The 13,179-nt window shown below is 44.5% G+C and overlaps 1 protein-coding gene and 1 long non-coding RNA gene across 3 annotated transcripts; one reads left to right on the top strand and one right to left on the bottom strand.

Moving 5' to 3' along the window:
- Positions 1 to 1,281: 1,281 nt before the first annotated feature.
- slc35g2b (solute carrier family 35 member G2b) lies at positions 1,282 to 8,229 on the bottom strand. Of its 2 annotated transcripts, none has more exons than XM_040166559.2 (2): positions 4,238 to 8,229; positions 1,282 to 3,011 (listed from the first exon to the last, which is right to left on the bottom strand). In XM_040166559.2, the coding sequence occupies exon 2, from the start codon at positions 2,967 to 2,969 to the stop codon at positions 1,719 to 1,721; it is 1,251 nt and encodes a 416-aa protein (XP_040022493.2). In that variant the 5' UTR covers positions 2,970 to 3,011; positions 4,238 to 8,229; the 3' UTR covers positions 1,282 to 1,718. The 2 variants fall into 2 exon arrangements, with proteins under 2 accessions (XP_040022493.2, XP_040022492.2); XM_040166558.2 differs by having other exon boundaries at positions 4,147 to 4,545.
- A 3,200-nt stretch (positions 8,230 to 11,429) lies between these two features.
- Positions 11,430 to 12,770, top strand: LOC144390220 (uncharacterized). Its single transcript, XR_013454304.1, has 3 exons — positions 11,430 to 11,570; positions 11,918 to 11,941; positions 12,661 to 12,770. It is a non-coding gene; the product is annotated as an uncharacterized LOC144390220 (long non-coding RNA).
- Positions 12,771 to 13,179: the final 409 nt, after the last annotated feature.

Here is a 13,179-nt window from a genome sequence, read left to right as displayed (position 1 = left end):
CATTCAGTAATCATAAAATTCCATGAAGGCATCTCCTGGGAAATGATACTTCTAATAAACATGTCTGTGGTGAAGAGGCTTGCAGAGTCATTTGGAAGGTTGTGCAGCTCGCTGCAGGATGCAATCTGTTTCCTGCTCAAACAGATGGGCCTCCTCTTCATGTAATTCAGCTTCGTGCAGCCAATTCCATCCCATCTCAAAACAAGATGATGACACAACACATAATGGAGACCAAACCCAATATATTCACATGTTTAGTTTGAAAGATAAACTTTAGGTATTGACCATGGTGTTTTAAAAGAAACCGGAACATGACAGTTTCAAATTGTTATGTCTTGATGATTGTCGTTAAACATTTGCTTGTAAATTAAATGAGCTTGAAGTTTGATCATCACCATGTAATGATCTTATTTCAGCAAAACGTCTTATTTGTGCGTGGGTATAACCACAATGATGAATGTTTCCGATTACAATAAAACTATGTGAAACATGCAAGTGTTGAAGTAACACCTGTCACTCTCACAGACAGTGGGTGCTCTACGTCATCCTCTGAGTGCCACACAGTTACAACACGTTACCAGCTCATGAAGCTTTCAAATGATTCTTCTTGTGCTCACTAAAGAAGCAGGCTTTGTGTGAGCAGTGTCAAGTATAGTGTGTTTGGGTTGTTTTGATGCAGTAATGACTATTTTCCCTGCATGTACAACTACCACCATCCTGATCTTCTGTGCACACCACAGCTAACTCAGACTGAACCATGGAGTGGATTGTGAATGCCACCTGCTGGGCTCTTTGTGAAACACGATGTGTCAGCTTTGAACCGCAACATGGCCTCTTTCAGCCGCTCTGCATCATCTTACGTCTTTATCTCATTCCATCAGGGTTGCTTTGCCCCGGGGACGCCACGGCCGTGGCTTGGTTTGCTTCACAGGGAAAGGGAACACCATGGCGAACCACTGAATTGTCCATTGGAAACAAATCAGATGGTCTCATGTTGTTAAATAGGGACTCATTTAATACAGTGCACCTGCCTCTGGACATTAGCTTCGTACACGTCTGAAATGAAACAGAATCTGCGCCCAGGTATGTATTCACTAATGTTGAATATCAAGCGGCTGTTGGTGCCCAAACTTACGTGAGAGGCAAAATAAAATGCTGAAAGGTAATGGTTGATCTTCCATAAACCCGTTATCCACCCCTGTTCATATGTTGTTTCCTCTTTAATAGCAGTTTAATTGAGGAAATTATACATTTTTTGCAAGCAACAGGCAACAACAGTTATTTTATGAAACATGGATGGTATTAGTTTTTATTCTTCAAATTCCTTGTATGCAGTATCAACAATTTCTGGTCTGACATTTGCACAGACTGACAACTGTGGCAGTGTGACGACGGATGGATACACCACACCCTGTTTCATTAAAATGATCATCTTACGTTGCCACTCACAAAACCAGATTCAATATGATTCAAAACGGAGCAAAATAAATCACAGAACTTTTCTCATACTTTTCGGCGTAGAAGCAGTACTATCAAGGGGGACGTAGTCACCATGTTACACTTGTCCTTTATTTCACACACAAATATTAAGACATTAGTTACACAACTGGCACCCTTTCAACGACACAGCAATACAAAATCATCAGATGAAGATCCAGACATTCTTTAAATCGCACAACCAAGCAACATTGTAAACAAACAGACTGACATATCCATGCTCATTTGACGGGTGAGTCTAGGATCTCTTGATAATCCTGCCGAATCGCCCTGCTCACCCTGTACAGCTTGACCCCCGTCAGGGTGAACACACTGATCATGATGACCAGGCCTCCGATGACGTCGTAGACCGACGGGATCATCCTCAGGACAATGAGCTGGAGGAACATGGCGACCACGATCTCCAGGTGCTGCACCGTGCTGACTAAGGCTGGATGAAACTTGTTTAGAGCGTAGTAGACTCCGAGGAACGCCACGGTGGAGCAGATGCAGATGCAGATTAAATAGCCCCAGGTCTCCCCATCCAGAGGAATGATGGGCTCCTGCATGATGAACATGGTGGAGGCCCCCCACACCGTGCCCGTCCAGCCGAAGGTAAAGAGCGCCGTCCACATGCTGACCCGCTCCTTGATGGCTCGATAGACGATCATGGAGAGGGCGGCGGTCAAGCCAGCCATCACTGTCATTGTGTAGCCAAAAGCCTCCTTCCAAAAGCCCAGCCTCGTCTTCTCCTCGTCGGCCACATTCGGCACCATGACCAGGCACAGGCCGAACACGCTTCCCACCACTGTGACCACGTCTGTGTAGCCCAGCCTCTCATCCAGCAGCAGGAAGGCCAGGATTGCACTGAAGACTGTGGTGGAGGCTCGCCACATGAGGGTGCCATTGCTGGGCGGTACTATAGCAAAAGAGGTGTAGGCGCAGGTGATGGAGATTACATTGCACACACCGTAGAAGAATAGACGTAGCCGGTAGCCCTTGGGGCCAAAGGGGGCCTCGTGGTAGTAGAACACCACCAGGATGGACAGCACCTGGATGACGGAGCGGATGAAGAGAAGCTCGAGGGAGGGCACTTTAGAGCGGTCAGCGGCTAAGCGAGTAATGAGTGCCACGCAACCGTGAGCCACTGCTGCCCCAAACAAGGCCATCCAGGTCACCCTGGAGGCCAACACGTTTGCCTCTCCAAAGCTGGCCAGCTGGCCCCCCACCCCCTTGTCTTTCGGCACACTCGGCTGCTTAGGCTGGGTCTCCAGGGTTCCAAACAAAGTCCGGCTACCTTTGCCGTCCGCCACGAGTCTCTTTCCCACATTGGCCTCAGCGAAGGCGCCAAACTCTTCGAAGGAGGGCGCATCGTCATACCCTTCATCACCAGGCTGGGGGAAGTGGGTGGCATATTTTACCGTCACCGCGTTTGGATGAATCTTCACCCGCTTTTTGGATCCATACTGCAGGGAGGATGAAGCTCCATCCATGATTCCTTATGCTTCAGATGGGGTTATCTGAAAAACAAAGATCTGAAAGACAAAATAGGCAGTGAAATGTTAGCATGTGGCTAGGTGGGATGCGAATGTGTTGGAAATAATAATCAAAAACATTTTGCCATGTGGTCTGATTTAATTTCCCTGAGAGAAATGCAATTCACAACTTGTTTTTTTCAGTATCCACACCGCACACCTTCACACACGCACACACAGATAAAGCATGTACTCACTGTATTACCCCTATCTCACTTACCTTTTACTCTCACACGTTACTTCTATAAATATCCCATGTGAGCTCAAATAAGCCGAGCAGCAAACACTCTGAGGCTGATGCAGTCTGATGGGGATGAAATTACATAACAAGAAACCACACAGGGGGACGATACATGAATGTGGGCCACTTACGAGATGAAAGGAGTTGCACACCATAAAAAAATCAAAGCCTGGAACAAGAATTGTGAGCATGGGTTAAGTGGCGCTGTAGAGCTTGGATGGTCCACCCCAAGTCATTTCATTCGAGATTTTGTAATATTTCCTTCCTTCCTTACGCAATATTTGTTTAAATGTTGTAATAAAAAAACGTGTATATATATACACGAATAATATATATACACACACAAATAAATGTAGCTGTATATACACACAACATGTATATACGTAAATATACATGTAGAATATAACTACATTTATTTGGTCCACTCACGAAGACGCAGCATGAATAGAGCCACAAGGGGGCAGATGGATACTCGTGTTTGGGTTTAAGAGGACAGTTAAATGCAATTGCGCCTCCTTATAGTGCTACTTAATCTAATACTGAAGGAGTATAATATAATGTTTGGTTAACGGATAAATATACCAAAATAAGCATTTGATCTGTGTCAGTCTGACAGAAACCTCGCGCTGTGAGCATTTGAGCCAATTAAGCAACGCTTGAGAAAATAGTATTTCCAGAAATTCGAGACAGAAAAAACACGAACAAAAATCTAAATGCCTTATCAGGTCAGAATTGAGTTTCATAAATTGACATGGCAATCATCAAAATGCAAAACTGGCATATAGCGTTAAACCCAGATTCTGAAAAATTGTCATCAATGTACAATTATCTTTTGACTCGCAGCACTCTGTGTGCAGTGAGAGAGAGAGAGAAAAAAACACAATATCGTCTTACCTCTCGTTGTTTGAATATTTCCTATTGATGCATAAATCGATGCACGGGTTGTATCATAAATGAAGACCTCGTTTAATCTTTTGATCCTTACATTTGGCCAACTGCCATTTCCCCATCTCCCCCGTCGAGTCGCGCGCGCGCGCCCCTTGAAGATGCGCGATGCTCGGGCCGCTCGGCGATGGACGCTGCTGCTGCTGCGGGCGACGATGAGGATGGTGAGGATGATGATGATGATGAAGCTGAAGCTGGTTGGGAGAGAAACAACTGTCGCTGTCACAGACGGTGGCTTCTCCACGTCATCCTCCTCCCCGAGCCTGGATCCCACCTAGACCCGCTCATTCGTCATCTCTCAGGAGGGGAAAAAGGGATGTGCGTCGGCCACTCATCATCATCATCATCATGGTCATACGATTAAATCCCATCCTCTTCAGGAGAAGGATTTGATTTATAAAAATGGAATATATGTCAGCTTAATTGCACTTAATGCAATTTTCGTGTTTAACGGTCAGGTTTGATCCAGATTGCAGAGTCTTATTTGGATAATTATGGTTTTCTGCACAACTGCAAAAAGAAGAGGTACTGGTTGAAGTTGAACATGTCTTTTACGGGTTCCCGTAATCCTCTCTGGGACCCTCTCATTTGCTCCAAGAAGATTCTCAGGAGACATGATGGTTTTCCCTCGTCTTATTTCTTGTTTCTTTAATTACAGGGATCCATGTAGAATAAGCACAACGTGAAGGGCAGGTGGCAGATGCAGACTGTGGGTTGGTGAAAGGTACAAACGTGTGTAGTCGCTTTAAGATGGGAAAGGCTGAAAGCCCTAAAATTAGATGGTTGAGTTTACCCCCCCCCCCCCAGGCAACAGGAACCTCAGATCACTGGCTGTTTGCATTTAATTGGCACAGAGCACCGAGGAAGGTGATTTGTGATGCCCTGGCAATTAGCACTGTGTCTATGCAATTAGCACTAACATCTAAGCTTTTTACAGTAAATCCATCAGATGGCAGGAGACATGAACTTAAAGCTGCCCTGCTATTGATGCATCATTGTTAGGACTGTTTCACTGCAGCAGATAGAAAGATAATTGCGCTTTAGTGGTCAACAAAATAAAGTTAAAGTCAATATTTAGATGGATGGAGGATGGATGTTTTAGAATTATTGGCATATGACTATCTGGTCATGTTATCTTAATGTCATTTGGGGAAATTAAAACAGCTATGAATAATTAAAAGCAGCACATATTTCCATGTTTATCATCCTCAAATGTTTCCAAAAACGTGCTTTTCAAATGACTTTTAAACAGCACAAAACCAAAACAGCCTCACCGCTCATCAATGTGCCCTTTCATTTTACCATCCACGCCCATAATCACAGCATAAGAATTCATAGAAGGTTCTCATAATTAACTTGAAGAGAAATCAAGTCTTTTGATGAGTTCAATGAAGTTAAAAGCTGGAGAGGTGTTTTTTTGTCATCTTACTCAACAGGGGAATGAATCTGCTCTAGTGAGCATCTCTAAATCTCATTCTATGCTCTCCTTGAGCTGATATTGCCTGAGCTCATCAACTAAATATGTGGACAAAGACAATTTAAAACAGATGTGAGCACGTAATGACGGCTGCTGGCGATGGTAGGCCGTGTACGTTATTGTGCACTGTGTAGTGAAGCAGGTTTTAGTCCAACGTTATTGCAGCAAATCAAATTTCAAGACAGTAAATAGCCGGCATGCACAACGGATAATGATGCGGTCTGTCTTGTAACACACATGAGCTGCTAATGAGGGGGAAAATGTCCAGTCATGTGCAAAAACGTTTTCACCAAGGAGGTCGTGCACAAGAGTTACGCTTTAGAAACCCTACTGTGAACTTTTGTAAAGGTTAAATGCTGCACGTTTTTATTTTTGTGAAATAGTTAAAGGCGCTACAATTCCTTACAGATCCACGCAACTGTCACCTGATATCTCTTTTAATCTTTTCCTAATTTCCTTTCAATAGTTTCCTTTGGGCTGAAAATGGAACTGTACTAGTTTTTCTTTGGTGAGCATATTGTAGAAAACATAAGAGCCTTGCTGTGTTTTCCATCGATCTCCTCTATTTCAGCTCCCCAACCCCTCATCTGAAAGGCTTTCACGATGAACGCGTGGCTCATTTATCTTCCGTCTGCCGGCATTGGCCATCTGACATTAATTAAGCAGTTATCCCTTCGTTTTATTAGCCGGGAAGCAGACGACGACAAACCACCATCCCTTCCATCGCTACGCTGACTGACAGGCTTAAACAGCAATTTGAGGATTTGCAGAGTAGTCAAGGTGAGAGCGGCGCGGACAAAACGGGACGAATGGAATTCGCTGGCTCGAATGCTCAATTTGTGTGCGAGCGGTGGGAGAATAGACACGGTTCCCATTTTGTTCACCTCCACGGCTGGAGGCGACAGGTACGTCCCACAGTCAATGAGATCGAGCGTGACTGACAATTTCCTTGTCAACAAAAAGGACCAGTGCTAAATACCTACAAACACGCAGCGTGTTGCTATAAAGGGCAAATCCAATGAGTTGCTGTGGAATGAAACAAAGATTCTGCAGGTTAATTCATGTTTGCCAAAGCCGGACCTTTTCTAACAGGATGCGAGCTGCAGAAATAGCTCATCCCCTTTAGCAAGTTACACCTGCACCTTCGTTTACTGTTTGCAGAGCCCTGAACTGAATGGTGCCCCATTCCTGTTTCAATCACAAATGGCCCAACTCAGCCCGTTTAGCCCAACTAACATGTCAAAGGTACAACTTTCCCATCACTACTACATGTGGGGATGAATCTGACGAGTTCCTTAGAATAACCATCGGAAAGAGACCGTCTGGAACACAAACATCCGGGTTCCTGCGACCTTTCATCGGAGCGGGAAACGGCCATTTCTGGTTTTGATCAGCCGCTGCCTGAACCCCTCTCCCGACCCCCCGGCGCAGACCAGCCTGCGAGGTCGGGGAGAGGCCGCCTCCGTGTGTCAAAGTGCAGCGCATGTTCTGCTCCTCTCATGAGAATGTTCCTTTTCTGTCGGCCCGTTTCATCCCCTCCGATTCACAAATAAACGTTCCGCACAATTTGTTAGAGACACAATGGAAACATAGTGCTGTTATATTGAAAGGCCTGTTCATGCTACGGCTTGGTTTAAAGCCAGATAGGGAGAGATTTAAAAAACACATTTTTAAAGTGGGGATGAGTCCATCGTGCCGTTCGCCATCGAGAGCGCGGAGGACGTCAGTCATATCGAGAGGTGCAAAACGAACCGAACGGCGCGAGAATCACACCGTTCACGTGTGTGAGACCACAGACCGGTTCTCACGGAAACAATAACCACACCGATCAAAGTGAAAAGCCTGCGGTGTGACGGTGTCAGCGACTCACACCTGCAGGTCAGCCTGGGTGCAGCTTATGAGGAGTTTGTGGAACGTCTGCCCGCCGCCTTTCAGTCACCCTCTGCATGTAAATGATGACAAACGCATATTGAAGTGACAGCATTGACGCTGTCATTTTCATGAATTTAGAGATTCAAGAAAAGGTTGATTATCAAAAGGCAAAATAAAGTAAATGGCTTTTAATTCGATGAAACATTTAATCGATTGGCCGATTGAAAGAATTCTTTTTATAGACAAAGTATTTATTTGACGTATTGATTCATTGGCAGATTAATCTATAACATCAAATTTATCATCACACCTTTATAATAGGGTTAACTCTCAGTTCATTTTGTTCTTCATCGTGATGTTCTGTCTCACATCCACTTGATTTCTTGACCAAAATAAACCCGTGAAATCCATGTGAATAATATGCAAGTGCATCTGACGAGTACATCTCACACACCAGACAGAAGCCAGTTCTTTAGTCACAGACATTATGATAAGTGGTTTGAACAGAAACAGATCCGTCTGAATGCATCTAAAGGGGAGCGATGATCTGACGACCCCCTGAGAATATATCCTTTTACAATATATCTTTCAATCTCTTAACAACGTTGATGATTTCACACCCAGGCCTGACATTTAGCACATCACTGGAGGATGGTTTTATACACTTTTTTTGTCCCGCTTTCATGAGTCGGTTACAAAGGTCACAGACAGCACAGGGATATTGTTTTAACCGTAGTGGGGAAGAGAAATGCAGGAACATGACACGGATTCACTGGCGGCTTGTGATGTTTCAATTTACTGGGCGAAGAAAAATGGTTCCAGCACGTTCTACGATTTGCACACATTCACGACACCCTGTTCTTTTCTGTTAGTCCAGGGTGAAGCTAGATGAGCTCAGATAATCCTCAGCTGTATTTGCTTTCAGAAGTGAACAGTCTTTGTACACGGCCACTAAAGGAGGGATCAATACGGTGTTGTGTTTTACTCTTCAGTTGTCTCACGGGAGGCCTACTCGGCCATACACCACTGCCACTGAGGCGCTGGATAAAATCAATGTCGAAACAACAGCAAATGGGAACCAGATTGATTGAGACATTTTTTTTTTTTTTTTTTACCCTTCAACCGATCGCCTTTGTGGAGTCGGCTGCAGAACAAGCTGTCCGGTGTCGTGCGTTTATCATATTCTATCCGCGAGGGGCTTTCTAATTAGACGCTCGAGAGGAGAGGGAAAAAAAGCAGGCTGTCGTGACACGTGATGACTCCTTCCCACGCAGGGCCATCGGCCATGATACACACTCAATCATCTGCATCGTGGCATGGATGTTTTTTAAGATCAGGAGCACCAGGAGGGAGAGAGGTCCGAGGGCAAGCAGATGTATTGTGGGGTATTATGGATTCACTGGAGTCCCGTATATGAAACACAGATTTAAATCAAACTCCCCCTCGTCCACATCGGGTGTGCCGTCGCTGATATCGACACTCGGTGAGATGGGAATGCAAAGAAAGACGAGCCGTTTTATGGGACTGCCGATGTTAGTGGATCATCTTGATCTATTGCAACTGCTGCTGGATTTAAAGAACACATCTTTAAAGAACAACAAACTAAAATTCTGCTCAGTGCTGACATCAGCATGCTCACAATGACAACGCTACCATGCGGTTCACCGCCTTAGCTTAGCATGTGAGCATGCTAACATTAGACTATGAGCACTAATCACAAAGCCCACGTGTGTAGACATTGAGACACACGGTTGCAGATATATTTTCATTCTTTGCCACCAACATGGGACCCTGTTTAGTAAAAACTATAACACTTTAGAAAACAATGGTGCTTTTTCAAAAATGAAGCGTAATATTTGTGACACAAGATAATTTGCGAGAATGAATGAGGATCCGGGAAGAAGCTGCAGGGAAACAAATTTCCTTTTGTTTTTATAATGAGGTTTGCAGACATAGAAGACAGAGGGAAATGCAAGTGAGCCTTTCTTCATTAAACCTAACTGCATGTATTTCTGATTAGGCTTCTAAATTTAGCAAGACTGCCTAAATTTTCCATCACACCCAGCGTTGCTGCTTGAAATACCCGCCACACACCAACACTCCTTGTTGCCAGATACCACAGAATATTGATTCCAGCGGTGAAGTCAATGCATTACATTTATCTCCGCAAACACGGTTGCCATGACACGAAAACCCGCCGCTACGGTAATCTCGCGTTTGTGCTGAAAAGGTTGACGGGAGTCAGATAATGAGATTGAGAAGCGGAGGTAAAAGGACGTGAGATAACGGGGCTGCTGTGTAAACAGCTGTGTTTCAACACGGCACGGCAAGAACATGCAACCCGAGTGTTGTCAAGGAGGCTGAGAATACTTTAATGAAATACAACCAGGATTGTCATCACTATTCCACTACAGATAATAAAAGCTGCTCTGGTGCGTTTTCATTTGTGAATAATGGCACAAGAAGGACATGAATCATACAAAACAATAGTAGAATTTCAATGCACGATGCAAATCATTTGGTCGAGTAAATTTTGACCTTTGAGGCCTCCAACAACGCATCCTCCACCGCCCCGATTACTACGAGTCACCGAAGGGCCACCTGAGCACACGGCTGTCGTTCCCAGGTGTCTGCCTCACAGCCGGACGGCAAAAAAGCTTAAGGAAAAGCAGTGCGAGGCCGTGTAGCCGGCGTTGAAGGGCATTATCTTTACGGCTCTGTTACCAGATGGATAAGCGACGTAGCGCACTTCCTTTGCACCAACAGATGGAGCAGGAGGAGATGGGCGATGTCACACGGAGCGAGCCTTGCCGACAGTTTGCACGACACAAGTTGTTCCCGTTGACCCATTAATGTTCAACGCATAGCGGTTACATATGGAAGTGGAGCAAATACAAAAAGAAAAGGGGGAATTGGGATGTTTTGAGCTACATTATATAGAAAGCCCTCATTCGAAGATGCTTTTCACATTGCAATAGTCAAATTTGACATGGCTCATGCAAGTATATTTCCGCTTGAATATTCTGAATTAGGTCAATGGCAGCATTTCCCAGTGAATAAAAGGCAATATATTGTTATGTTAATGTTATTGTTAAAGGGAATAGAAGATGAGTATTCATTTTCAGTAGCAATTAAAACAGCTTATTAGGAATTTCAAAAGGTAAGAACTGGAACATTTGGATCCCATACACAGTCACCCTCCTGCCGGAGGAGAGAACTGCTCGGCGAGTGATTGTTTCCGTCGGCTAGTCTGAGGAGGATTAGTGGATTCATCCCCCAGTTCTTCCCCACATGGCCTCATTAGAGAGGATTCTTGCTGGTACCGACTACCAACACAAAGAAGTGTTGCTGAAGAGGTTTTTCAAGCACTTCCTGCCCTCATTTCTGGCACTCCTCTTGGTATCATGAATCAATGTGAGCACATGATCAATGGAGACAGATCCGAGCCCTACCAACTGTTATCCTCCGGTTTCTTGCTGTCTTATTCTCTTACTTGTTTTTCCCTTGGGGAGGAAGAGGGGGAGGAAGAGGGTTCTATTTGAGCGACCAGGCAGCTGTCATCACAGCAGCCAGGCAGACTGAATGGCGAGAGTGAAAGTGCGATGTGCTATTTCGGGGACTCCATGGAGCACAGAAATGAAACTCAGCAGAGAATAAGTCATGCCGGCTACTGAACAGGGTAAACACACAGCGGTGATGTAATCAGGTCACGCTGCCGTATTGTGCTTTCAATAACAAGCCACATTTTCATCTCAAGACCAAAGCTTACTGTTTGCATGAAAATTATTCAATGAAACAGAGAAAAAGGGGGCAGAGTGTGGACGTGGTCCTGCAGTAATGTGCTTACGAAGAGGGAGACAAGGGAGCAAGAGGAGGAGCATGCGGGAGGGAGAACTTTATGGGGCATGAGTCGTGTGGAATGGTGACGTGTGTAGATGAACGGGCCAGGTGAGTAGCTCCATGTCACATAACCACCGATCACCAGGCTGCCGGCGGGCAGAATCGTACCGGCAGCGAACAGAAGGTAAGAAGCCGGGATCGATGAGAGCAGTAACTCTGCGTTTTGTCCCCGAAGCAGAAGCGATCCAAAGTCCCTCGTGTGCTCGTTGCAGACATAGTTTCTGCAAATGTTGTTGCGTCGCACTTTCGAAAGGAAAAGTTAGTTGTTGTTTGTTGTTTTCATGATTTTTTTGCAAGAGCTGCCAAAAAATATGTAAACAAATCGCAACAAAAGGAGATATCAATAAAGTTCTATGAAATATCAATAAAACATTGATCATGTGTATGTTGTCTCCCCTCATCTGCAGGGTACTTCTTTTGTTCCTCCGCTCGTTTTTAAATTTAATACATGTTTATTTATTCTCGTCACAGATCTGCAGGGATTAAGGAGAGAAAGTGAGTGACAACATGGAAAGCTGACTCATGCACTTGGTTTAATGTACTGAATTACGCACTGAGCACCAGGCAGCTCATCACTGCCTGTTCCTCTGCAGAGCACATGTTGTTGAGCACAATCAGAATCTTCAGATCCGTACACACGTAATCAAATCGAGATTGAAACGGCTCGTGATATGTAATATAATTAAATGGGCAAACAGTACCAGTCAAAAGTTTGGACACACCCTGTCATTGAATTAAAGAAGAAGGTGTGGCCAAACTTTTGACTGGTACTGTACATAGTAAAAACATGACAATAAAAAAATCAAAGTTATTTCTCTTTTTTTTGCTCTAGCTATGATAGTTTAGTTGTTTGGTAAATGTCTTCATTGTTTAGGCCACAGATATGGCTCATCTACTCTCCACGTCTGTGTGGCCGCGAGCGGACATTACAGTCATTTTATTATTAAATCAACAGACCAGATGAAAGTCTCCTTTACCCCCCACTGAATGGTGGGCGAAGATAAAAGCCCCCGACAGCAGTCTGAGAGCAACGTTATCTGAGAGGACAAATCCAATCACAGGGCCAATTTACATGGAGCACCTATTTCATAAGTCATGACTTCCAGACGTATGAACCTGATATCTCTTTTAGTGGCTGGCTGTGAAGATGATAAAGGCCTAAAATGTTGTTGTTTTTTTCATTTATAAAAAACACATTTTCCCTTAGTCTCCAGTCATCAACGCCTTGTTAACTTCTGAACCAAAATCATCCAACTGCTGCAGGTGTGAGACGGCTGCAAACTGCCAGAGGCCTTTACTTACTGCGAACAGATCCTACTTAGCCTTCTCCATCGATTGATTGTTTCTGACTCGAGTGCACGCAGTTCTTGGAGGTTATCGAGGGATCAGCAGAGAGGGGAAGGAGAGGTCGCCACACAGCGATGCCAAATGAGGCCAAGGATGGGATTAGCGATGCAACACTATGTACTCGCAACAAAGCAGCGCGGGAAGTTTTACACTGTGTAGCGAGTATCATATTTGTGGTGTCTCCGTTACTTGTGTTACTGTGCAGTTTGACAATATTTTGCATGAACTGTGATCTCTGACTCGGGAAGGAAGGAAGGAAGGAAGGAAAGAAAGGAGAGGAAATGAATCTTACCAAGCTTCAAGACGCCAAAAAGAGTAGATTCATTTTTCCGTTTTATTGAAATTTGTTTCACAGCTTCATTGAGACGTCTGAATTCATTCTGAGT

This window comes from Gasterosteus aculeatus, chromosome 21 (genome assembly GCF_964276395.1).
Source record: "Gasterosteus aculeatus chromosome 21, fGasAcu3.hap1.1, whole genome shotgun sequence".
NCBI classification, from domain to species: Eukaryota; Metazoa; Chordata; class Actinopteri; order Perciformes; family Gasterosteidae; genus Gasterosteus; species Gasterosteus aculeatus.
Note: the sequence above shows the minus strand (reverse complement) of the source record. Positions and strands in the feature narration are given on the sequence as shown.